We start from the raw sequence: 27,597 nt of genomic DNA on the forward strand, positions 1-27,597 counted from the left end.
GTGTGTGTGTGTGTGGTGATGAGATGTATGTGTGTGTGTGTGTGTGTGTGTGTGTGTGTGTGTGTGTGTGTGTGTGTGTGTGTGTGTGTGTGTGTGTGTGTGTGGTGATGAGATGTGTGTGTGTGTGTGTGTGGTGATGAGATGTGTGTGTGTGTGTGTGTGTGGTGATGAGACATGTGTGTGTGTGTGTGTGTGTGTAGTGATGAGATGTGTGTGTGTGTGTGGTGATGAGATGTGTGTGTGTGTGTGTGTGTGGTGATGAGATGTATGTGTGTGTGTGTGTGTGTGTGGTGATGAGATGTATGTGTGTGTGTGTGTGTGTGTGTGTGTGTGGTGATGAGATGTGTGTGTGTGTGGTGATGAGACGTGTGTGTGTGTGTGTGTGTGTGTGTGTAGTGATGAGATGTGTGTGTGTGTGTGTGTGTGTGGTGATGAGATGTGGGTGTGTGTGTGTGTGTGGTGATGAGATGTGTGTGTGTGTGTGTGGTGATGAGACGTGTGTGTGTGTGTGTGTGTGTGTGTGTGTGTAGTGATGAGACGTGTGTGTGTGTGGTGATGAGATGTGTGTGTGTGTGTTGATGAGATGTGTGTGTGTGTGTGTGTGTGGTGATGAGATGTGTGTGTGTGTGTGTGTGGTGATGAGATGTGTGTGTGTGTGTGTGTGTGTGGTGATGAGACGTGTGTGTGTGTGTGTGTGTGTGTGTGTGTGTGTGTGGTGATGAGACGTGTGTGTGTGTGTGTGTGTGTGTGTGTGTGTGTGTGTGTGTGTGTGGTGATGAGATGTGTGTGTAGTGATGAGACGTGTGTGAGTGTAGTGATGAGACGTGTGTGTGTGTGGTGATGAGATGTGTGTGTGTGTGTGTGTGTGTGGTGATGAGATGTATGTGTGTGTGTGTGTGTGTGTGGTGATGAGATGTGTGTGTGTGTGTGTGTGTGTGTGTGTGTGTGTGTGGTGATGAGATGTGTGTGTGTGTGTGTGTGTGTGTGTGTGTGTGGCGATGAGACATGTGTGTGTGTGTGTGTGTGTGTGTGTGTAGTGATGAGATGTGTGTGTGTGTGGTGATGAGATGTGTGTGTGTGTGTGTGGTGATGAGATGTATGTGTGTGTGTGTGTGTGTGTGGTGATGAGATGTGTGTGTGTGTGTGTGTGGTGATGAGATGTATGTGTGTGTGTGTGTGTGTGTGTGTGTGGTGATGAGATGTGTGTGTGTGTGGTGATGAGACGTGTGTGTGTGTGTGTGTGTGTGTGTAGTGATGAGATGTGTGTGTGTGTGTGTGTGTGGTGATGAGATGTGGGTGTGTGTGTGTGTGTGGTGATGAGATGTGTGTGTGTGTGTGTGGTGATGAGACGTGTGTGTGTGTGTGTGTGTGTGTGTGTGTAGTGATGAGACGTGTGTGTGTGTGGTGATGAGATGTGTGTGTGTGTGTGTGGTGATGAGATGTGTGTGTGTGTGTGTGTGTGGTGATGAGATGTGTGTGTGTGTGTGTGTGGTGATGAGATGTGTGTGTGTGTGTGTGTGTGTGTGTGTGTGTGGTGATGAGACGTGTGTGTGTGTGTGTGTGTGTGTGTGTGTGTGGTGATGAGACGTGTGTGTGTGTGTGTGTGTGTGTGTGTGTGTGTGTGTAGTGATGAGACGTGTGTGAGTGTAGTGATGAGACGTGTGTGTGTGTGGTGATGAGATGTGTGTGTGTGTGTGTGTGTGTGTGTGTGTGGTGATGAGATGTATGTGTGTGTGTGTGTGTGTGTGGTGATGAGATGTGTGTGTGTGTGTGTGTGTGTGTGTGTGGTGATGAGATGTGTGTGTGTGTGTGTGTGTGTGTGTGTGTGGCGATGAGACATGTGTGTGTGTGTGTGTGTGTGTGTAGTGATGAGATGTGTGTGTGTGTGGTGATGAGATGTGTGTGTGTGTGTGTGGTGATGAGATGTATGTGTGTGTGTGTGTGTGTGTGGTGATGAGATGTGTGTGTGTGTGTGTGTGGTGATGAGATGTGTGTGTGTGTGTGTGTGTGTGTGTGTGTGGTGATGAGACGTGTGTGTGTGTGTGTGTGTGTGTGTGTGTGTGTGTGTGTGTGTGTGTGTGTGTGTGTAGTGATGAGATGTGTGTGTGTGTGTGTGTGTGGTGATGAGATGTGGGTGTGTGTGTGGTGATGAGACGTGTGTGTGTGTGTGTGTGTGTGTGTAGTGATGAGACGTGTGTGTGTAGTGATGAGACGTGTGTGTGTGTGTGTGGTGATGAGATGTGTTGTGTGTGTGTGTGGTGATGAGATGTGTGTGTGTGTGTGTGTGGTGATGAGATGTGTGTGTGTGTGTGTGTGTGTGTGTGTGGTGATGAGACGTGTGTGTGTGTGTGTGTGTGTGTGTGTGTGTGTAGTGATGAGACGTGTGTGTGTGTAGTGATGAGACGTGTGTGTGTAGTGATGAGACGTGTGTGTGTGTGGTGATGAGATGTGTGTGTGTGTGTGTGTGTGTGTGTGTGTGTGTGTGTGTGTGTGTGTGTGTGTGTGTGTGTGTGGTGATGAGATGTGTGTGTGTGTGTGGTGATGAGACGTGGGTGTGTGTGTGTGTGTGTAGTGATGAGATGTGAGGGACTGATTATTAGCGGTGCCAGTAGACTAAGATAGATTAATACACTGCATCTCCCATAATCCTCTCTGGCGGTGGCCGGGCGCTGACTCGTGGTGTTGAGGCTCTTGAAAGCAGCGTTGTGTCTTTCACAGTGAACGCACGGAATGTAAAGGTCTTATCTCTGGTAGCAACCATCATACTATCACACACTCTGGCTAATACAACGCCTCTACACAAGTCACAAAGGAGAAGTGTGTGTGTAGGTGTTGATTGATAGAGCAGTTTGGGTGGTGTGTGTTTGATACATGTTCTCTCTGTTAGGGCCACAGACAGAGAGGGCTTAGAGTGGCGGACATAGCACTACTGACCTATTGTCCGCATGCACACGTGCGTGCGCACACACACACACACACACAAAATATGAATCTATGCAGATAGTGGTGCTATAATTATACTGTATGTCGTAATAGAGAAGTAATTCATGTTTAACTTTGCAGAGAGTCTAATGTAATTCTATTACAGCAATTAGCTAGCAATGACACTGACTAGGTCATCTACACACACTATACACTTTCAATATTCTCTCTCTCTCCCTCCCTCCTCTCTCTCTCTCTCTCTCTCTCTCTCTCTCTGTCTCTCTCTCTCTCTCTCACTCTCTCTCTCTCTCTCTCTCTCTGTCTCTCTGTCTCCCTCATGTGAATGCGAGTGAGTGTGTGTATGTGAGAGAGAATCCCTGTACACACGGTCTGTGTGTAAGGACATGAACTATCACTCGTTTAATCGCTTGTAGTCTGTGAGAGAATGTGAGTTATGAGAACGTGACTTTTCAAAGAATGTGTGTGTGTTCCAAGTGCATGTGTTCCTGTGAGTGTAAGGCAGTATACATCGTAAATAGCATGTTTGGGTTTATGCCCTAAAACCACGTGTGTGTGTGTGTGTGTGTGTGTGTGTACTCACTGTCCTCTGCGGTACGTAGGCTCGTCCAGTCACTGGCGGTCTCTCCGTGCGTGTGTGACACCACCACTCTGAACAGGTAGTTTGTGTATGGAGACAGACCTTCCACTGTGTGGCTGAATGTGCTCGTCACGTTGTTCAACAGTCTATGAGGGAACACACACACACACAAGTTTATATTTCTTCTGCTAGATACATAAAAAGAAAATGAGTCGCCCCACGCTCAAAAGAGATGATAGAAACACGGATTAGTTTACTGTTGGGGCCAACATTATAATCAGTAAAAAGTCACCTGAGTGACAGATTAATGATTCATTAAAATCTGTTAGTGTTTTAAATGTGAGTCTATATGAACTACTAGACGTTCTCTCTGAGCTCTTATTCCTCATTTAAATGTCAAGCCTTGCGCGTAACAAACACAATTCTAAACATTTCATATATCAAATCCCACATTTATCAATTTATAAATTAGGATAAAACACTGGGCCACCAACATCAACCCACCCTTCATCTATCACACATACATTTGGATATCAATTAACAGAACGTCACTGAATATGACGCCAGGTAATTGGCATGAATGAAATGAATGAATCAACCATGTATTGTTCTAGCAGCACCAATCTCCCAGACAGGGCCTTTCTATAGAAGAGCACTATTGGACATAATGAATAAATCAGGGTAAGAATGAGAGGCGTACTGTAGGTAGCGTACTGTAGGTAGCGTGCTGTAGGTAGCGTGCTGTAGGTAGCGTACTGTAGGTAGCGTGCTGTAGGTAGCGTGCTGTAGGTAGCGTGCTGTAGGTAGCGTACTGTAGGTAGCGTGCTGTAGGTAGCGTGCTGGAGGTAGCGTACTGTAGGTAGCGTACTGTAGGTAGCGTGCTGTAGGTAGCGTGCTGTAGGTAGCGTGCTGTAGGTAGCGTACTGTAGGTAGCGTACTGTAGGTAGCGTGCTGTAGGTAGCGTACTGTAGGTAGCGTGCTGTAGGTAGCGTACTGTAGGTAGCGTACTGTAGGTAGCGTGCTGTAGGTAGCGTGCTGTAGGTAGCGTACTATAGGTAGCGTGCTGTAGATAGCGTACTGTAGGTAGCGTACTATAGGTAGCGTGCTGTAGGTAGCGTGCTGGAGGTAGCGTACTGTAGGTAGCGTACTGTAGGTAGCGTGCTGGAGGTAGCGTGCTGTAGGTAGCGTGCTGGAGGTAGCGTACTGTAGGTAGCGTGCTGTAGGTAGCGTACTGTAGGTAGCGTACTATAGGTAGCGTGCTGTAGGTAGCGTGCTGGAGGTAGCGTGCTGGAGGTAGCGTACTGTAGGTAGCGTACTGTAGGTAGCTTGCTGTAGGTAGCGTACTGTAGGTAGCGTGCTGTAGGTAGCGTGCTGGAGGTAGCGTACTGTAGGTAGCGTGCTGTAGGTAGCGTGCTGTAGGTAGCGTACTGTAGGTAGCGTGCTGTAGGTAGCGTGCTGGAGGTAGCGTACTATAGGTAGCGTGCTGGAGGTAGCGTGCTGGAGGTAGCGTGCTGTAGGTAGCGTGCTGGAGGTAGCGTGCTGTAGGTAGCGTGCTGGAGGTAGCGTACTGTAGGTAGCGTGCTGTAGGTAGCGTACTGTAGGTAGCGTACTATAGGTAGCGTGCTGTAGGTAGCGTGCTGGAGGTAGCGTACTGTAGGTAGCGTACTGTAGGTAGCTTGCTGTAGGTAGCGTACTGTAGGTAGCGTGCTGTAGGTAGCGTGCTGGAGGTAGCGTACTGTAGGTAGCGTGCTGTAGGTAGCGTGCTGTAGGTAGCGTACTGTAGGTAGCGTGCTGTAGGTAGCGTGCTGGAGGTAGCGTACTATAGGTAGCGTGCTGGAGGTAGCGTGCTGGAGGTAGCGTGCTGTAGGTAGCGTGCTGGAGGTAGCGTGCTGTAGGTAGCGTGCTGTAGGTAGCGTGCTGTAGGTAGCGTACTGTAGGTAGCGTGCTGTAGGTAGCGTGCTGGAGGTAGCGTGCTGGAGGTAGCGTACTGTAGGTAGCGTGCTGGAGGTAGCGTACTGTAGGTAGCGTGCTGTAGGTAGCGTGCTGGAGGTAGCGTGCTGTAGGTAGCGTGCTGTAGGTAGCGTGCTGGAGGTAGCGTACTGTAGGTAGCGTGCTGTAGGTAGCGTACTGTAGGTAGCGTACTGTAGGTAGCGTGCTGTAGGTAGCGTACTGTAGGTAGCGTGCTGGAGGTAGCGTACTGTAGGTAGCGTGCTGTAGGTAGCGTACTGTAGGTAGCGTACTGTAGGTAGCGTACTGTAGGTAGCGTACTGTAGGTAGCGTACTGTAGGTAGCGTACTGTAGGTAGCGTGCTGGAGGTAGCGTACTGTAGGTAGCGTGCTGGAGGTAGCGTGCTGGAGGTACCTCTCTACCTCTCTCTCTCTCTCTCTCTCTCTCTCTCACTTTCTTTCTACCTCTCTCTTTCTCTCTACCTCTCTCTCTTTCTTTCTACCTCTCTCTCTCTCTTTCTTTCTACCTCTCTCTCTCTCTCTCTCTCTCTCTCTCTCACTTTCTCTCTACCTCTACCTTTCTCTCTTTCTCTCTACCTCTCTCTCTCTCACTCTCTTTCTTTCTACCTCTCTTTCTCTCTACCGCTCTCTCTCACTCTCTTTCTTTCTACCTCTCTTTCTCTCTACCTCTCTCTCTCTCTTTCTTTCTACCTCTCTCTTTCTCTCTACCTCTCTCTCTTTCTCTCTACCTCTCTCTCTTACTCTCTTTCTTTCTCTCTACCTCTCTCTACCTCTCTCTCTCACTTTCTTTCTACCTCTCTCTTTCTCTCTACCTCTCTCTCTCTCTTTCTTTCTACCTCTCTCTCTCTCTTTCTTTCTACCTCTCTTTCTCTCTACCTCTCTATTTCTCTCTACCTCTCTCTCTCTTCCTTTCTACCTCTCTCTTTCTTTCTACCTCTCTCTTTCTCTCTCTACCAATTGTTGCCCTCCCCTTCCTCCCCTCTTCACACAATGCATTATAGCCAGCTCAAATAGCCCAGGCATGTATATTTAGGCAATGCACTTCATTATTGATTGTAGAAAGTGTATAACTTGTGCTACAAGGTGTTGGAAAGGGACAGAGTAAGCCCGGACATTGACGAGGTACACATGTTACTTATTGAGCTATGAAAGTTACTGTTAGTGGTTTGTCCGGTGTAGCCCTGAGCAGCAGTAGTAATGTTAGTCTGTCTATTCTACTCTGCCTGTAAGTGATGTTAGTGGCTTTAGTAGTGATAGTGTATTCTATGGTCAGTATAGTGAAGGGTTTGACCATTGTAAAGGAACATCCGGCATAGCCCTCATCTGAAGGGCATTGTATATGGTTTTGCTGTATAGCTGTGTATGTTTAGTAGTAGAGTAGTTTATTGTGCATCTATGGTCAGCCGTAATGCATAGTAAGGGGTCTTACTGTTGTATAGGACCGTCTGGCGTATCCCTCATCTGTAGGTCGTAGTATAAGGGTCCAGGAGCGTTGGCACGGCCCGGAGGGAGCCAGGACAACTGCAGACTGGCAGGGGTGGCATCTATCCCACCTGGGGGCATTACACCATCTGGAGCTGGGGGGAGAGAGAGAGAAAGAGAGAGAGAGAGAGAGAAATGAATGGACATTTTCACATCATCACCAATCCCCTTGGTCCTTAGACATAGAGGATGACACTGTCATTTGTCCCTCTGGGCTCTCTGTAGGCCACCAGAACAGACAGCTCAGCTTGTGCCCCAGATGATGACGTGTGACAACATCTTCCCTCTCTTCTCCTCTCTTCCTCCATAAGGCATTATCATTCAGAGAGTGGCAGGAGTCAGCGCTCCCTCTCTGATCTACAACAAAGACTGTTCACACAAAGAACCTTACAGAAAGAGAGAGAGAAGGAGAGAAAGAGAGAAAAAGAGAAAGTGAAAGAGGCAGTGCCCTGAATAGAGAGATAGAGAGATGGAGCAGAAAGGAGAGGAATGGGAGAGACTCATTTCTAAAGAAGGGTCGGCCCACTCTCACCCCCCCAGACCAGCTATTCAAGCCCCTACTGACACACACACACACACACACACACACACACACACACACACACACACTTATATCCTCATTAACATTGCCGTTGCATTGTGATCCTCTTCAGGCAACTGTTAAATTCTCCACTTATGAACATCGTTCAGACGGTGAAACATCTTCAAGGTCTGGAGTGAAAACATTTGGAAAACATCACTCTAATCTGGAGTGATTTGTCTGCTTGGAGGTGCACTTGACTGGACACCAGTTCAAATCACACTGTTAGAGAGGCTATAGAACACACATCAACACCATAGTGTGTGCCTGTGTGTGTACTTGCATGCATGTGTGTGTGTGAAGAGACTGTAGAGACCATTGTTCAATCAACATCAACACACTCCTCTCACAGCCCTCCACTCACCACTGCACTACCCTACAGGCCAGACCCAAACCACTGATTATTGATCCTTTACACACCACACATACTGATAGACCAATACATAATAAAACATACACTAGGAAAAACAGACCTATTGGACATAATGAACATCAGAAGACAACACAATAATAGATCGAAGATAAATGATTTTGGAGATGGAATTTAGTGAGAGGACCATTCAGTAATCATGTCTGTGTGAGAATGAAGTCATGTGTATGTGTCCGTGCATGTGTATATGTTTGTGTATTAGTGCGAGCGTGTACGCATGCGTCTGTCTATGTGTGTGTGTGTGCGTGTCTATCTGCGTGCATGTTTGTGTGTGCACGTGAATGCATGCCTGAGTCTGTCTGTGTGTGTGTGTTTGTGTGTGTGTGTGTGTGTGTGTGTGTGTGTGTGTGTGTGTGTGTGTGTGTGTGTGTGTGTGTGTGTATTAATGAAGTGATTTGGTGGTGAGGCGTTAGTCTAATGTGTTGATGGATGGGAGGGATGTGTGTCAATATGGCCACTGGAACAGAGGATTATGGGGAGAGGGAGAGACACCCTGGGGACTCATATGTCACTTAGGAAGACAGGAAACAGCACGGACCACAAAAAAGAAAGGAGAAAAAAAAACAACAACAAAAAAAAACAAGACAAAGGAGATGACTTAACCCAATCCTCTGTTCCCTGGTGAAGGGGCGAGGGGGTGGAGTGTTTGTGTGTGTGTTTGCATGCGTGTCACGGTCAAGCACATCACTCACGTCAGCACCCCGAAATTAGTTTCATACCCAATTTACATAATGCACAGCACTCCCATTATGGCAAAATCACAGAATGGAAGGACAAAGAAAATAATCGGTGTCTGCAGTATCTGAGTTGTAGTCTAAAGACTTGTTCTGTTGTAGTCTAAAGTACACTCATAGTCTCTCGGCGTGGCAGGGTAACCTAGTGGTTAGAGCGGTGGACTTGTAACCAGAAGGTTGCAAGTTCTAAAGACTTGTTCTGTTGTTCTGTTGTAGTGTAAAGACTTGTTCTGTTGTTCTGTTGTAGTGTAAAGACTTGTTCTGTTGTTGTCTAAAGACTTGTTCTGTTGTTGTCTAAAATACTTGTTCTGTTGTTCTGTTGTTGTCTAAAGACTTGTTCTGATGTTCTGTTGTCTAAAATACTTGTTCTGTTGGAGTCTAAAATACTTGTTCTGTTGTTTAAAATACTTGTTCCGTTGGAGTCTATAATACTTGTTCTGTTGGAGTCTATAATACTTGTTCTGTTGTTTAAAATACTTGTTCTGTTGGAGTCTATAATACTTGTTCTGTTGGAGTCTATAATACTTGTTCTGTTGGAGTCTATAATACTTGTTCTGTTGGAGTCTAAAATACTTGTTCTGTTGTTTAAAATACTTGTTCTGTTGGAGTCTAAAATACTTGTTCCGTTGGAGTCTATAATACTTGTTCTGTTGTTTAAAATACTTGTTCTGTTGGAGTCTAAAATACTTGTTCCGTTGGAGTCTATAATACTTGTTCTGTTGGAGTCTATAATACTTGTTCCGTTGGAGTCTATAATACTTGTTCTGTTGGAGTCTATAATACTTGTTCTGTTGGAGTCTAAAGACTTGTTCTGTTGTTCTGTTGTAGTCTAAAGACTTGTTCTGTTGTTGTCTAAAGACTTGTTCTGTTGTTGTCTAAAGACTTGTTCTGTTGTTGTCTAAAGACTTGTTCTGTTGGAGTCTAAAGACTTGTTCTGTTGTTGTCTAAAGACTTGTTCTGTTGTTGTCTAAAGACTTGTTCTGTTGTTGTCTAAAGACTTGTTCTGTTGGAGTCTAAAGACTTGTTCTGTTGTTGTCTAAAGACTTGTTCTGTTGTTCTGTTGTTGTCTAAAGACTTGTTCTGTTGTTCTGTTGTTGTCTAAAGACTTGTTATGTTGTTGTCTAAAGACTTGTTCTGTTGTTCTGTTGTTGTCTAAAGACTTGTTATGTTGTTGTCTAAAGACTTGTTCTGTTGTTCTGTTGTTGTCTAAAGACTTGTTATGTTGTTGTCTAAAGACTTGTTCTGTTGTAGTCTAAAGACTTGTTCTGTTGTTCTGTTGTTGTCTAAATACTTGTTCTGTTGTTGTCTAAAATACTTGTTCTGTTGTTCTGTTGTAGTCTAAAGACTTGTTCTGTTGTAGTCTAAAAGACTTGTTCTGTTGTTCTGTTGTAGTCTAAAGACTTGTTCTGTTGGAGTCTAAAGACTTGTTCTGTTGTTGTCTAAAGACTTGTTCTGTTGTTCTGTTGTTGTCTAAAGACTTGTTCTGTTGTTGTCTAAAGACTTGTTATGTTGTTGTCTAAAGACTTGTTCTGTTGTTCTGTTGTTGTCTAAAGACTTGTTATGTTGTTGTCTAAAGACTTGTTCTGTTGTTCTGTTGTTGTCTAAAGACTTGTTATGTTGTTGTCTAAAGACTTGTTCTGTTGTAGTCTAAAGACTTGTTCTGTTGTTCTGTTGTTGTCTAAATACTTGTTCTGTTGTTGTCTAAAATACTTGTTCTGTTGTTCTGTTGTAGTCTAAAGACTTGTTCTGTTGTAGTCTAAAAGACTTGTTCTGTTGTTCTGTTGTAGTCTAAAGACTTGTTCTGTTGTTGTCTAAATACTTGTTCTGTTGTAGTCTAAAAGACTTGTTCTGTTGTTGTCTAAAAGACTTGTTCTGTTGTTCTGTTGTAGTCTAAAGACTTGTTCTGTTGGAGTCTAAAGACTTGTTCTGTTGTTCTGTTGTTGTCTAAAGACTTGTTCTGTTGTAGTCTAAAAGACTTGTTCTGTTGTTGTCTAAAAGACTTGTTCTGTTGTTCTGTTGGAGTCTAAAGACTTGTTCTGTTGTCGTCTTTCTCTGGACTGACTGATGTGTAATACCAAGACTGGTGACTGCAAATGCTTGGTTGGCATCACCCATCTCATCTATCATCACTTACCTACCTACAGTCACATCTCATCTATCATCATCTACCTACTGTCTCATCTCATCTATCATAACCTACCTACAGTCTCATCTCATCTATCATCATCTACCTACTGTCTCATCTCATCTATCATCCCCTACCTACCTACAGTCTCATCTCATCTATCATCACCTACCTACAGTCTCATCTCATCTATCATCACCTACCTACAGTCTCATCTCATCTATCATCATCTACCTACTGTCTCATCTCATCTATCATCCCCTACCTACCTACAGTCTCATCTCATCTATCATCACCTACCTACAGTCTCATCTCATCTATCATCATCTACTTACTGTCTCATCTCATCTATCATCACCTACCTACAGTCTCATCTCATCTATCATCATCTACCTACTGTCTCATCTCATCTATCATCATCTACCTACTGTCTCATGTCATCTATCATCACCTATATACAGTCTCATCTCATCTATCATCACCTACCTACATACAGTCTCATCTCATCTATCATCACCTACCTACCTACAGTCTCATCTCATCTATCATCACCTACCTACCTACTGTCTCATCTCATCTATCATCACCTACCTACCTACAGTCTCATCTCATCTATCATCACCTACCTACCTACTGTCTCATCTCATCTATCATCACCTACCTACCTACTGTCTCATCTCATCTATCATCACCTACCTACCTACAGTCTCATCTCTCATCACCTACCTACAGTCTCATCTCATCTATCATCACCTACCTACCTAGTCTCATCTCATCTATCATCACCTACCTACCTACCTACAGTCTCATCTCATCTATCATCACTTACCTATCTAGTCTCATCTCATCTATCATCACCTACCTACCTACAGTCTCATCTCATCTATCATCACCTTCCTATATAGTCTCATCTAGTCTATCATCACCTACCTACCTACAGTCTCATCTCATCTATCATGACCTTCCTACCTACAGTTTCATCTCGTCTATCATCAGCTACCTACCTACAGTCTCCTACATTCTCAGATCCTAGATCTGCGTCCTTATATCACCCCTATGTCGTGCACTATTAGAGGGAATAGGGTGCCAAACAAGTACACTACTTTTGGCCGGAGCTAGAACACTAAAGAAGAAATAGGGTGCCAAAGAAGTGCACTATAGAGGTGAAAAGTGTACTATTTCAAACACAGACCAATTACTGTGGGAAAGGAAGTGGACCAGCAGAGGGCCCATTCGGCATATTACCCATCTGCCCCTGCTCTGTCGTTGTGGCCAAGCCCGTAACTGTGGTGATGGCTATGAGTAGTGTATGTGAGTACACTGAGCCTGGGCCCAGCACACCGTCATAGCTGGTTTCTAGTCAGCCCAATCACTTATACTAGTCATAGCCAACACTAACTGCTCTGTATGTGTAGGACAGCTAGTGCATAGTAACCCATCTGCCTATAGTACTACACTGTGTCAGCCATCATTATCGGCTTGGCTAAAATACCTAACAGGTCGTTGATGTAAATTATCATGTTTTCTTAATCAGCTCATTTGGGCAAATAAAGGGATACACATTTTTACCCAGAGTGCAGTGGTAGTACTAGAGAAGTCTAGGTACTAAGTCATGTCTGAACTGACCATAAAGTTCAGTTCGTGTCAGACATTTTTATGGTGAAATCCTGGCTGTGTTTGTGTGTGTTTTGAGTGTATTTGGAGGGTTGCTGCTTGGGTGTGTGAATGTCGGTGTCTCCCTGCAAGTGTGTGTGCATGTGAATGTGAGTGTGTGTGTGCACGCATAAATGTATGCACCCATGCATGTGTGTTTTCTGTGTATCCCAGACTGTAGTTGGTGTGTGTACGGGAGTGTGTATCTAGTTGATAGAGCAGTTAATTCCAACCACTGGTTTTCACCCAAACACACACAGAGAGAGAAAAGGCATGCAGCTCTATGCCTTTGTCTCCACTTCACACTCAGGTATATCAGAGGTGTCACTAATCATTTTAAACTATGCACTTTTATGTTCCCCCTCCATCCGTAAGCTCTCAGCCTCTTCTGTTCTTTGATATAACAAGGACAGATTGAGACAAGGCTTCAGTTCGCCTAACAAAAGTATAAAGATCTGCCAAGGGGAGAGAGATGAGGAGAGAATGAGAGAGTGGAGAGAGAGGGGAGAGAGAAGAGAGAGAGGAGAGAGAGAGAGGGGAGAGAGAGGAGAGAGAGGGGAGAGAGAATGAGAGAGAGGGGAAAGAGAAGAGGAGAGAGAAGAGAGAGAGAGGGGAGAGAGAGGAGGAGAGAATGAAAGAGAAGAGAGAGAGGGGTGAGAGAGAGGGGAGAGAGGAGAGAGAGGAGAGAGAGGAGAGAATGAGAGAGAGGGGAGAGAGGGGAGAGAGAGGAGGAGAGAATGAGAGAGAGGAGAGAGAGGAGAGAGGAGAGAGAGGAGAGAGAGGGGGGAGAGAGAGGAGGAGAGAATGAGAGAGAGGGAGAGAGAGGGGAGAAAGAGGAGGAGAGAATGAGAGAGAGGAGAGAAAGGGGAGAGAGGAGAGAGAGGGGGGAGAGAGGAGAGAGAATGAGAGAGAGGGGAGAGAGGGGAGAGAGAGGAGAGAGAAAATGAGAGAGAGGGGAGAGAGGGGAGAGAGGGGAGAGAGGCGAGGGTGAGGAGGAGAGAATGAGAGAGAGGGGAGAGAGGGGAGAGAGAGGAGGAGAGAATGTGAGAGAGGAGAGGGAGGAGAGAGAGGAGGAGAGAATGAGAGAGTGGAGAGAGAGGGGAGAGAGGGGAGAGGAGGAGAGAGAGAGGAGGAGAGAAAGAGAGAGAGGAGAGAGAGGGGAGAGAGGGGAGAGAGGGGGGAGAGAGGAGAGAGAATGAGAGAGAGGGGAGAGAGGGGAGAGAGAGGAGGAGAGAATGAGAGAGAGGGGAGAGAGGGGAGAGAGAGGAGGAGAGAATGTGAGAGAGGAGAGGGAGGAGAGAGAGGAGGAGATAATGAGAGAGTGGAGAGAGAGGGGAGAGAGGGGAGAGGAGGAGAGAGAGAGGAGGAGAGAATGAGAGAGAGGAGAGAGAGGGGAGAGAGGGGAGAGAGGGGGGAGAGAGGAGAGAGAATGAGAGAGAGGGGAGAGAGGGGAGAGAGAGGAGAGAGAAAATGAGAGAGAGGGGAGAGAGAGGAGGAGAGAATGAGAGAGAGGGGAGAGAGGGGAGAGAGAGGAGGAGAGAATGTGAGAGAGGAGAGAGAGGGAGAGGAGGAGAGAGAGAGGAGGAGAGGATGAGAGAGAGGAGAGAGAGGGGAGAGAGAGGAGAGATAGGGGAGAGAGAGGGGAGAGAGAGGAAAGAGAGAGCGGAGAGAGGGGAGGGAGAGGAGAGAGAGGGGAGAGAGGGGAGAGAGAGGAGAGAGAGGGGAGAGAGAGCGCAGAGAGGGGAGAGAGAGGAGAGAGAGGGGAGAGAGGGGAGAGAGAGGGGGAGAGAATGAGAGAGAGGAGAGAGAGGGGAGAGAGAGGAGAGAGAGAGGGGAGAGAGCGGAGAGAGCGGAGAGAGGGGAGAGAGAGGGGAGCGAGAATGAGAGAGAGTAGAGAGACAGGAGAGAGAGGGGAGAGAGGGGAGAGAGGAGGAGAGAATGAGAGAGAGGAGAGAGAGGGGAGAGAGAATGAGAGAGAGGAGAGAGGGGAGAGAGAATGAGAGAGAGGAGAGAGAGGGGAGAGAGGGGAGAGAGAATGAGCGAGAGGAGAGAGAATGAGAGAGAGGGGAGAGAGGAGAGAGAATGAGAGAGAGGGGAGAGAGGAGAGAGGGGGGAGAGCGAGGGGAGAGAGAATGAGAGAGGGGAGAGAGAGGGGAGAGAGAGAGGGGGAAAGTGTGGTATTTAAAATATATACTTCCTCATGCCTTTGTTTGAACTTGAATTTTTTTGCGGAGGAACATTCCAGACTCCTGCTATTGTTATGGTGTGATTGCCGAGGTGCCGAAGTGCAGGTGTGTGTGTGGTTATCTCGTTAGCGTCTGATCAGCTCTGGCATTTATCAGTATGCACAATTAGATCCTATTCTACCAAATCAATTAGGGATAAACACACACACAGAGACACACGCACCCATGCACATGCACAATCACAGATACACACACGGTACAAGGGCCATATTTTAACAATCGAAGGTCACTAGAATTGTTGATATTCACAGAGGTCCTCTCCTGCTCTGCAGAACAGCCTCCTTTTGCACCCCCTTAACTCACTGATCTCTGTCTCTGTCTCTGTGTGTGTGTGTGTGTGTGTGTGTGTGTGTGTGTGTGTGTGTGTGTGTGTGTGTGTGTGTGTGTGTGTGTGTGCGTGTGCAGAACGTTGGAAGGGGGCAAGGGATTACCGCTCACACAGCCTGGCTGGGGGGAAGACAAAAGGAGAGGAGAAGAATAGGAGAGAACAGGGGAAAACGAGTGTGATCAAATTGGTGTAATAAGACTTGTGCGATGTTTGAAGGAACATCACCACATGAGAGGAGATCATTGATTCAGAAATACAGCAGAGAGAGAGAGAGAGGGAGAGAGAGAGAGAGAGAGAGAGACAGACCACATATTCACCCTGCAGACCCTAATTGATAAACAAACAAACCAAAACAAAGGCAAAGTCTTCTCATGCTTTGTTGATTTAAAAAAAACACTTTGGACTCAATTTGCCATGAGGGCCTGCTATACAAATAGATGGACAGTGGTGTTGGATGAAAAGCATTCGACATGCAGCTTGATCCCCACTCTCTTCAACATATATATCAACGAACTGGCGAGGGCACTAGAACAGTCTGCATCACCCGGTCTCAACCTACTAGAATCTGAAGTCAATTGTCTACTGTTTGCTGATGATCTGATGCTTCTGTCACCAACCAAGGAGGGCCTACAGCAGCACCTAGATCTTCTGCACAGATTCTGTCACACCTGGGCCCTGACACACCTGGGCCCTGACACACCTGGGCCCTGACACACCTGGGCCCTGTCACACCTGGGCCCTGTCACACCTGGGCCCTGTCACACCTGGGCCCTGTCATCTTCCAAAAAAGGTCCAGTCACCAGGACCACAAATACAAATTCCATCTAGACACAGTGCCCTAAAGCACACAAAAATCTATACATAGCTCGGGCCTAAACATCAGCGCCACAGGTAACTTGCACAAAGCTGTGAACGATTTGAGAGACAAGGCAAGAAGAGCCTGCTATGCCATCAAAAGGAACATCAAATTCAACATACCAATTAGGATCCGGCAAAAAAAGACTTGAATCAGATATAGAACCCATTGCCCTTTATGTTTGGTCTGCTCAAAATGGGACAAACACCAAATTGAGAATCTGCATGCAGAATTCTGCAAAAACATCCTCCGTGTGCAACGTAAAACACCAAATAATGCATGCAGAGCAGAATTAGGCCGATACCCGCTAATTATCAATATCCAGAAGAGAGATGTTAAATTCTACAACAACCCAAATGAAGTGATTCCCAAACCTTCCATAACAAATCCATTACCTACAAAGAGATGAACCTGGAGAAGAGTCCCCTAAGCAAGCTGGTCCTGGGGCTCTGTTCACAAACACAAACGGACCCCACAGAGCCCCAGGACAGCAACACAATTAGACCCAACCAAATCATGAGAGAACAAAAAGATTATTACTTGACACATTGTAAAGAATATACAAAAACTATTTGTACATCGTTACAACACTATATAGACATAATATGACATTTGAAATTGGAACTTTTGTGAGTGTAATGTTTATTGTACATTTTTTATTGTTTATTTCACTTTTGTTAATTATCTATTTCACTTGCTTTGGCAATGTAAACATGTTTCCCATGCCAATGAAGCCCTTAAAATGAATAGAATTGAATTGAGAGAGACAGAGAGAGAGAGAGAGAGAGAGAGAGAACAGAGAGAGAGAGAGAGGGAGGGAGGGAGGGAGGGAGGGAGGGAGGGAGGGAGGGAGTCAGATGAAAGGACTGAGTGTTAATATATCAGGACATTGCTGGAGATACATTACAATGTTAACACTGACACCAACTATCACGACTCCGACCGAAGGTGGCTCCCCTTCGCGTTCGGGTGGTGCTCGGCGGTCGTCGTCGCTGCCCTACTAGCTGCCACTGATTATTTTCTCCCCCTCCCTATGTGTTTATTGGTTACACCTGTTTTGAGTTTGTTGTAATTAGTTGGGCTTCATTAGTCAGCCGGCCCGCCCGTTTCTTTGTGCGGGATTGATTATTGTAACCCTGGTGTTTGCTACAGACGAACGTGTTCGTGTATCTAGTGCTAGACTGTTTTCGTCCCCCGTGTCTGGGGCATTTGTCTTGAGCACCCAGTGTTTAGTGGGGTGGCCGTGCTTCACCGTGTGTGCATTAAAGGAGCACTATATTGAACTCTCTGTTTTCCTGCACCTGACTTCACACTCACGACACCCAGAACGTTACACCAACCAGCTATGTGTGTGTGTGTGTGTGTGCGTCTAAGATCGTTTATTGATCGATCACCCACTCATCCTCCCTGATTCCTATTCCAGAGAGAAAACGAAGAAAAAAAAAGGGGAAGAGAAGAAACAAAGACAGGTTGTCACGTTCTGACCTTTATTTTCCTTTGTTTTGTCTTTATTTAGTATGGTCAGGGCGTGAGTTGGGGTAGGCAGTCTATGTTTTGTGTTTCTATGTTTAGGTTTCTGTTTCGGCCTAGTATGGTTCTCAATCAGAGGCAGGTGTCGTTAGTTGTCTCTGATTGAGAATCATACTTAGGTAGCCTGGGTTTCACTGTTGGTTTGTGGGTGTTTGTTTCCTGTGTCAGTGTTTGTCGCCACACGGGACTGTTTCGGTTTGGTTATGTCACGTATTTGTTTATTGTTTTTGTATTTCATAGTGTTCAGTGCTTTTCTTATTAAAATCGCCATGAACACTTACCACGCCGCATCTTGGTCCGATCCTTACTCCTCTTCAGACGAAGAGGAGGAAATCTGCCGTTACAGAAACACCCACCAACAGAGGACCAAGCGGCGTGGTAACGGGCAGCATTAGCGATGTCAGGACTCCTGGACATGGGAGGACGTTTTGGACGCCAAGGGTTGCTACACATGGGAGGAGATCCTGGCTGGAAGAGATCGCCTCCCATGGGAACAGGTGGAGGCAGCCAGGAGAGCAGAGGCAGCAGGAAAAGGGAGCCAGCGATACGAGGGAACACGGCTGGCAAGGAAGCCCGAGATGCAGCCCCAAAACTGTATTGGGGGGGAACACAGGGAGTGTGTCGAAGCCAGGTAGGAGACCTGCGGCAACTTCCTGTGCTTACAAGAGAGCGAGAGGGACCGGGCAGGCACAGTGTTAGCTGTGGAGCGCACGGTGTCCCCGGTGCGGGTGCATAGCCCGGTGCGGTACATTCCAGCTCCTCGTATCGGCCGGGTTAGAGTGGGCATCGCACACGCACACACACACACAAACGGCCCATGCCTGGCTATGCTGTGTGGTGTGTAAAACATTTGAATAAATGTAAGTAAAGGAAATGTTAAGTAAGAGGAATGGTGCAGCAGCTATTTAACCACTGACTATTTAACCACTGGCTATTTAACCACTGGCTATTTAACCACTGACTATTTAACCACTGACTATTTAACCACTGGCTATTTAACCACTGGCTATTTAACCACTGACTATTTAACCACTGACTATTTAACCACTGACTATTTAACCACTGGCTATTTAACCACTGGCTATTTAACCACTGGCTATTTAACCACTGACTATTTAACCACTGGCTATTTAACCACTGACTATTTAACCACTGGCTATTTAACCACTGACTATTTAACCACTGGCTATTTAACCACTGGCTATTTAACCACTGGCTATTTAACCACTGACTATTTAACCACTGACTATTTAACCACTGACTATTTAACCACTGACCATTTAACCACTGACTATTTAACCACTGGCTATTTAACCACTGGCTATTTAACCACTGACTATTTAACCACTGGCTATTTAACCACTGACTATTTAACCACTGACTATTTAACCACTGACTATTTAACCACTGACTATTTAACCACTGACTATTTAACCACTGACTATTTAACCACTGGCTATTTAACCACTGGCTATTTAACCACTGGCTATTTAACCACTGGCTATTTAACCACTGGCTATTTAACCACTGACTATTTAACCACTGACTATTTAACCACTGGCTATTTAACCACTGGCTATTTAACCACTGACTATTTAACCACTGGCTATTTAACCACTGGCTATTTAACCACTGACTATTTAACCACTGGCTATTTAACCACTGACTATTTAACCACTGACTATTTAACCACTGGCTATTTAACCACTGACTATTTAACCACTGACTATTTAACCACTGACTATTTAACCACTGGCTATTTAACCACTGGCTATTTAACCACTGGCTATTTAACCACTGGCTATTTAACCACTGACTATTTAACCACTGACTATTTAACCACTGGCTATTTAACCACTGGCTATTTAACCACTGACTATTTAACCACTGGCTATTTAACCACTGGCTATTTAACCACTGACTATTTAACCACTGGCTATTTAACCACTGGCTATTTAACCACTGACTATTTAACCACTGACTATTTAACCACTGACTATTTAACCACTGACTATTTAACCACTGGCTATTTAACCACTGACTATTTAACCACTGGCTATTTAACCACTGGCTATTTAACCACTGACTATTTAACCACTGACTATTTAACCACTGGCTATTTAACCACTGGCTATTTAACCACTGGCTATTTAACCACTGGCTATTTAACCACTGACTATTTAACCACTGGCTATTTTAAATTCTGGCTGTAACACAACAAAATGTGGAAAATGTCAAGGGGTGTGACTACTTTCTGAAGTCACTGTATGTGTCTATGGTACCTTACCAGTAGGGGGCATGGAGACAGCAGTAGGTAGACTGTCCACACACCCCATAGTGTTGCAGGCCCGGACCATCAGGCTGTAGTTAGAGTAGGGCTGGAGACCTCCGACAGACACCCACCTCCCTGCTTCACTACTATTATACACACTATCACCTTCATCATCATCATCATGACCTGGACCTGAGAGAGAGAGAGAGAGATGGAGAAAGAGGGGGGAGAGAGAGAGAGAGAGAGAGGTAGCGAGAGGTAGAAAGAGAGATAGAACATGAATCATCAGTATCCTAGGTTTGAATTCATGTTGTTTGAAATAGACTTTGTCACATGAGAAGGAGAGACAGAAATATATTTGCTTTTACAGTTCTTTAGGGAAATAAGTATGGTGCATTAGCATTAACATGCCATAAGGGTTTTAACCGTTGCTCGCTGATCTATCTAAAAGATAACAGCGGTTCGAGAGATGAATACAAGCACACAAAGAGAAGCATGCTGTATATCAGACACATATATGGTTTATATATGATCCCCCATTAGACACCTGCTAATGAAAATGTTACAGATCAATCAATAATCCACAAAACTTTGGCCCCCAGCACGCACGCGCGCACGCACGCACGCACACACACACACAGAGGCAGGTCAGGGGTTGACCATCATGATCCCTAGCCACCACCGCCACTTACAGTAATGCAATCCATCTAAGGATATACAGCCCCATGCACACATTAAATAGGAATTAATTTAACTTAGATATCACTGGACCTATAGGGAAAGGGAGGGGGAGGGAAAGAGAGAGGAGGGGGAGAAGGGGAGGAAGAGGGAGGGGAAAGAGTAGGAAGGGAAGAGAAAGGGGTTCGGATAGGGGAGAGGGGAATTGGAGAAGGTTGAGAGAGATGTAGAGAGAGAGACATGTAGAGAGAGACAGATGTAGAGAGAGAAAGACAGAGAGAGACGTAGAGAGAGACAGAGAGAGAGAGACGTAGAGAGACGTGGAGAGAGAAAGAGTCATAGAGAGAAAGACGTAGAGAGAGACAGAGAGACGTGGAGAAAGAGACAGAGAGAGACAGAGAGAGAGACGTAGAGAGAGACAGAGAGAGAGATGTAAAGAGAGAAAGATGTAGAGCGAGAGCCAGAGAGAGACGTAGAGAGAGACATAGAGAAAGACAGAGACGTGGAGAGAGAGACAGAGAGAGAGACGTAGAGAGAGAAAGACGTAGAGAGAGAAAGACCGAGAGAGACGTAGAGAGAGAAGCAGAGAGAGAGACAGAGAGAGAGACGTAGAGAGAGATGTATAGAGTGAGACAGAGAGAGAGATGTAGAGAGAGACATAGAGAGAAAGACGTAGAGAGAGAGAGATGTAGAGAGAGAGACAGAGAGAGAGACGAAGAGAGAGACGTAGAGAGAGAGATGTAGAGAGACGTAGAGAGAGAAAGACGTAGAGAGAGATGTAGAGAGAGAGACGTAGAGAGAGATGTAGAGAGAGACAGAGAGAGAGATGTAGAGAGATAAAGGCGTAGAGAGAGAGACAGAGAGAGAAGTAGAGAGAGAAACATAGCAAGAGAGATGTGGAGACATGGAGAGGGAGAGACGTAGAGAGAGACAGAGAGATGTGGAGAGAGAGACGTAGAGAGAGAGACAGAGAGAGACAGAGAGACAGAGAAAGAGACAGAGAGAGAGACGTAGCGAGAGAGAGATGTAAAGAGAGACAGAGAGAGAGACGAAGAGAGAGATGTAGAGAGAGAAAGACGTAGAGAGAGATGTAGAGAGAGACAGAGAGAGATGTAGAGAGAGAAAGGCGTAGAGAGAGACGTAGAGACAGAGACAGAGAGAGACGTAGAGAGAGAAACATAGCGAGAGAGATGTGGAGACATGGAGAGGGAGAGACGTAGAGACAGACAGAGAGATGTGGAGAGAGAGACGTAGAGAGAGAGACAGAGAGAGACAGAGAGAGAGACGTAGTGAGAGAGACAGAGATTTAGAGAGAGAGAGAGAGAGCAAAAGAGACAGAGATAGACATAGAGAGAGATGTAGAGAGAGAGACAGAGACGTAGAGAGAGACAGAGAGAGACAGAGAGACAGACAGAGAGGCGTAGAGAACAAGACAGAGAGAGCGACAGACAGAGAGGCATAGAGAAAGAGACAGAGAGAGAAACGTAGAGAGAGAGACAGGGAGAGAGACATAGAGAGAGACGTAGAGAGAGAGACATGTAGAGAGAGACAGATGTAGAGAGAGAAAGACAGAGAGAGACGTAGAGAGAGACAGAGAGAGAGAGACGTAGAGAGACGTGGAGAGAGAAAGAGTCATAGAGAGAAAGACGTAGAGAGAGACAGAGAGACGTGGAGAAAGAGACAGAGAGAGACAGAGAGAGAGACGTAGAGAGAGACAGAGAGAGAGATGTAAAGAGAGAAAGATGTAGAGCGAGAGCCAGAGAGAGACGTAGAGAGAGACATAGAGAAAGACAGAGACGTGGAGAGAGAGACAGAGAGAGAGACGTAGAGAGAGAAAGACGTAGAGAGAGAAAGACCGAGAGAGACGTAGAGAGAGAAGCAGAGAGAGAGACAGAGAGAGAGACGTAGAGAGAGATGTATAGAGTGAGACAGAGAGAGAGATGTAGAGAGAGACATAGAGAGAAAGACGTAGAGAGAGAGAGATGTAGAGAGAGAGACAGAGAGAGAGACGAAGAGAGAGACGTAGAGAGAGAGATGTAGAGAGACGTAGAGAGAGAAAGACGTAGAGAGAGATGTAGAGAGAGAGACGTAGAGAGAGATGTAGAGAGAGACAGAGAGAGAGATGTAGAGAGATGAAGGCGTAGAGAGAGAGACAGAGAGAGAAGTAGAGAGAGAAACATAGCAAGAGAGATGTGGAGACATGGAGAGGGAGAGACGTAGAGAGAGACAGAGAGATGTGGAGAGAGAGACGTAGAGAGAGAGACAGAGAGAGACAGAGAGACAGAGAAAGAGACAGAGAGAGAGACGTAGCGAGAGAGAGATGTAAAGAGAGACAGAGAGAGAGACGAAGAGAGAGATGTAGAGAGAGAAAGACGTAGAGAGAGATGTAGAGAGAGACAGAGAGAGATGTAGAGAGAGAAAGGCGTAGAGAGAGACGTAGAGACAGAGACAGAGAGAGACGTAGAGAGAGAAACATAGCGAGAGAGATGTGGAGACATGGAGAGGGAGAGACGTAGAGACAGACAGAGAGATGTGGAGAGAGAGACGTAGAGAGAGAGACAGAGAGAGACAGAGAGAGAGACGTAGTGAGAGAGACAGAGATTTAGAGAGAGAGAGAGAGAGCAAAAGAGACAGAGATAGACATAGAGAGAGATGTAGAGAGAGAGACAGAGACGTAGAGAGAGACAGAGAGAGACAGAGAGACAGACAGAGAGGCGTAGAGAACAAGACAGAGAGAGCGACAGACAGAGAGGCATAGAGAAAGAGACAGAGAGAGAAACGTAGAGAGAGAGACAGGGAGAGAGACAGAGAGAGACGTAGAGAGAGAGATGTAGAGAGACGTAGAGAGAGAAAGACATAGAGAGAGATATAGAGAGAGACAGAGAGAGAGATGTAGATAGAGAAAGGCGTAGAGAGAGACGTAGAGAGAGACATAGAGAGAGACAGACAGAGAGACGTAGAGAAAGAGACAGAGAGAGAGACGTAGAGAGAGAGACAGAGAGAGAGACGCAGAGAGAGAGAGATGTAGAGAAAGATGTAGAGCGAGAGAGACGTAGAGAGAGACATAGAGAGAAAGATGTAGAGAGAGAAAGACGTAGAGAGAGATATAGAGAGAGACAGAAAGAGAGATGTAGATAGAGAAAGGCGTAGAGAGAGAGACGTAGAGAGAGACATAGAGAGAGAGACAGACAGAGAGACGTAGAGAAAGAGACAGAGAGAGAGATGTAGAGAGAGAGACAGAGAGAGAGAGAGAGAGAGATGTAGAGAAAGATGTAGAGCGAGAGAGACGTAGAGAGAGACAGAGAGAAAGATGTAGAGAGAGAGATGTAGAAAGAGACAGAGAGAGACGTAGAGAGAGAAGCAGAGAGAGAGAGACCGAGAGAGAGACATAGAGAGAGAGACGTAGAGAGAGATGTAGAGAGAGACAGAGAGAGATGTAGAGAGAGAAAGGCGTAGAGAGAGAGACGAAGAGAGAGAGACGTAGAGAGTGACACAGAGAGAGACGTAGAGAGAGACAGAGAGAGACGTAGAGAGAGACAGAGAGAGAGACGTAGAGAGAGAGAGAGACAGAGAGAGACGTAGAGAGAGACAGACGTAGAGAGGGACAGACAGGCGTAGAGAAAGAGACAGAGAGAGAGACAGATAGAGAGACGTAGAGAAAGAGACAGAGAGAGACGTAGAGAGAGAGAGAGACGTAGCGAGAGAGACAGAGAGAGACACGTAGAGAGAGACAGAGAGACGAAGAGTGAGAAAGATGTACAGAGAGACGTAGAGAGAGAAGCAGAGAGAGAGACGTAGAGAGAGATGTAGAGAGGGAGACAGAGAGAGAGACGTAGAGAGAGACATGTAGAGAGAAAGACGTAGAGAGAAAGATGTAGAGAGAGAGACAGAGAGAGAGACGTAGAGAGAGACATAGAGAGAAAGACCGAGAGAGACGTAGAGAGAGAAGCAGAGAGAGAGACAGAGAGAGACGTAGAAAGAGAGATGTAGAGAGAGAGACAGAGAGAGGGACGTAGAGAGAGACATAGAGAAAGGCCGAGAGAGACGTAGAGAGAGAAGCAGAGAGAGAGACAGAGAGAGAGACGTAGAGAGAGACAGAGAGAAAGACGTAGAGAGAGAGACAGGGAGAGAGACATAGAGAGAGACGTAGAGAGAGAGATGTAGAGAGACGTAGAGAGAGAAAGACGTAGAGAGAGATATAGCGAGAGACAGAGAGAGATGTAGAGAGAGAGACAGAAAGAGAGACGTAGAGAGAGAGAGAGAGAGAGAGAGAGAGAGAGAGAGACGTAGAGAGAGAAGCAGAGAGAGAGACCGAGAGAGAGACATAGAGAGAGAGAGATGTAGAGAGAGAGAGACATAGAGAGAGAGATATAGAGAGAGAGAGACGTAGAGAGAGAGACAGAGAGAGATACATAGAGAGAAAGATGTAGAGAGAGAGATGTAGAGAGACGTAGAGAGAGAAAGACGTAGAGAGAGAGACAGACAGAGAGACGTAGAGAGAGAGAGAGAGAGAGACCGAGAGAGAGAAGCAGAGAGAGAGACCGAGAGAGAGACATAGAGAGAGAGATGTAGAGAGAGAGACGAAGAGAGAGATGTAGAGAGAGAAAGACGTAGAGAGAGATGTAGAGAGAGAGACGTAGAGAGAGATGTAGAGAGAGACAGAGAGAGATGTAGAGAGAGAAAGGCGTAGAGAGAGAAACATAGCGAGAGAGACGTGGAGACATGGAGAGGGAGAGACGTAGAGACAGACAGAGAGATGTGGAGAGAGAGACGTAGAGAGAGAGACAGAGAGAGAGATGTAGAGAGAGAGACAGAGACGTAGAGAGAGACAGAGAGACGTAGAGAGAGACAGAGAGACAGACAGAGAGGCGTAGAGAACAAGACAGAGAGAGCGACAGACAGAGAGGCGTAGAGAAAGAGACAGAGAGAGAAACGTAGAGAGAGAGACAGGGAGAGAGACATAGAGAGAGACGTAGAGAGAGAGATGTAGAGAGACGTAGAGAGAGAAAGACGTAGAGAGAGATATAGAGAGAGACAGAGAGAGAGATGTAGATAGAGAAAGGCGTAGAGAGAGACGTAGAGAGAGACATAGAGAGAGAGACAGACAGAGAGACGTAGAGAAAGAGACAGAGAGAGAGACGTAGAGAGAGAGACAGAGAGATGTGGAGAGAGAGAGACCTGGAGAGAGAGACAGAGAGAGACAGAGAGAGAGAGACGTAGTGAGCGAGACATAGAGAGATATAGAGAGAGAGAGAGAGAGCAAAAGAGACAGAGAGAAAGACAGAGAGAGACAGACAGAGAGGCGAAGAGAAATAGACAGAGAGAGAGAGAGATACAGAGAGGTGTAGAGAAAGAGACAGAGAGAGAGACGCAGAGAGAGAGAGACGTAGAGAAAGAGACATAGAGAAAGAGACAGAGCGAGAGACAGACAGAGAGGTGTAGAGAAATAGACAGAGGCGTAGAGAAATAGACAGAGAGAGAGACAGACAGAGATGCGTAGAGAAAGAGACAGAGAGAGAGACGTAGAGAGAGACATAGAGAGAGACATAGAGAGTGACAGAGAGAGAGACGTAGAGAGAGAGACGTAGAGAGAGACAGAGAGAGAGACGTAGAGAGAGAGATGTAGAGAGAGAGACGTAGAGAGAGACAAAGAGAGAGACAGACAGAGAGGCGTAGAGAAAGAGACAAAGAGAGAGACAGACAGAGAGACGTAGAGAGAGAGAGAGAGACGTAGAGAGAGAAGCAGAGAGAGACCGAGAGAGAGACATAGAGAGAGAAATGTAGAAAGAGAGACGTAGAGAGAGAGACAGAGAGAGAGACATAGAGAGAAAGATGTAGAGAGAGAGATGTAGAGAGAGACAGAGAGAGACGTAAAGAGAGAAGTAGAGAGAGAGACCGAGAGAGAGATGTAGAGAGAGAGACAGAGAGAGAGACAGAGAGAGAGACGCAGAGAGAGAGATGTAGAGAGAGAGACAGAGAGAGAGACGCAGAGAGAGAGATGTAGAGAGATATAGAGAGAGAGAGAGAGAGCAAAAGAGACAGAGAGAAAGACAGAGAGAGACAGACAGAGAGGCGAAGAGAAATAGACAGAGAGAGAGAGAGATACAGAGAGGTGTAGAGAAAGAGACAGAGAGAGAGACGTAGAGAGAGAGAGACGTAGAGAAAGAGACATAGAGAAAGAGACAGAGCGAGAGACAGACAGAGAGGTGTAGAGAAATAGACAGAGGCGTAGAGAAATAGACAGAGAGAGAGACAGACAGAGAGGCGTAGAGAAAGAGACAGAGAGAGAGACGTAGAGAGAGACATAGAGAGAGACATAGAGAGTGACAGAGAGAGAGACGTAGAGAGAGAGACGTAGAGAGAGACAGAGAGAGAGACGTAGAGAGAGAGATGTAGAGAGAGAGACGTAGAGAGAGACAAAGAGAGAGACAGACAGAGAGGCGTAGAGAAAGAGACAAAGAGAGAGACAGACAGAGAGACGTAGAGAGAGAGAGAGAGACGTAGAGAGAGAAGCAGAGAGAGACCGAGAGAGAGACATAGAGAGAGAAATGTAGAAAGAGAGACGTAGAGAGAGAGACAGAGAGAGAGACATAGAGAGAAAGATGTAGAGAGAGAGATGTAGAGAGAGACAGAGAGAGACGTAGAGAGAGAAGTAGAGAGAGAGACCGAGAGAGAGACATAGAGAGAGAGATGTAGAGAGAGAGACAGAGAGAGAGACAGAGAGAGAGACGCAGAGAGAGAGATGTAGAGAGAGAGACAGAGAGAGAGACGCAGAGAGAGAGATGTAGAGAGATGTAGAGAGAGATGTAGAGAGAGACAGAGAGAGATGTAAAGAGAGAAAGGCGTAGAGAGAGACAGAGAGATGTGGAGAGAGAGACAGAGAGAGACAGAGAGAGAGACGTAGTGAGCGAGACATAGAGAGATGAGAGAGAGAGAGAGCAAAAGAGACAGAGAGATAGACATAGAGAGAGATGTGGAGAGAGAGGAAGACAGAGAGGCGTAGAGAAAGAGAGAGAGAGAAACGTAGAGTGACAGAGAGAGAGATGTAGAGAGAGAGACGTAGAGAGAGAGAGAGACAGAGACGTAGAGAGAGACAGAGAGAGAGACAGACAGAGAGGCATAGAGAAAGAGACAGACAGAGAGGCGTAGAGAGAGAGACGTAGAGAGAGAGACAGAGAAAGAGACGTAGAGAGAGA

General features: G+C 46.1%; 1 protein-coding gene across 1 annotated transcript in view; it reads right to left on the minus strand.

Moving 5' to 3' along the window:
* ush2a (Usher syndrome 2A (autosomal recessive, mild)) overlaps positions 1-27,597 on the minus strand; it is a 486,438-nt gene that overhangs the window by 223,313 nt on the left and 235,528 nt on the right. The window contains exons 42-44 of the mRNA XM_036955034.1: positions 19,739-19,915; positions 6,917-7,064; positions 3,524-3,666 (exon numbers count right to left, since the gene is read on the minus strand). Of these exons, the coding sequence (XP_036810929.1) occupies positions 3,524-3,666; positions 6,917-7,064; positions 19,739-19,915 (468 nt within the window). The remainder of the gene's footprint in view (positions 1-3,523; positions 3,667-6,916; positions 7,065-19,738; positions 19,916-27,597) is intronic.

This window comes from Oncorhynchus mykiss, chromosome 19, assembly GCF_013265735.2.
Source record: "Oncorhynchus mykiss isolate Arlee chromosome 19, USDA_OmykA_1.1, whole genome shotgun sequence".
Taxonomy (NCBI): domain Eukaryota; kingdom Metazoa; phylum Chordata; class Actinopteri; order Salmoniformes; family Salmonidae; genus Oncorhynchus; species Oncorhynchus mykiss.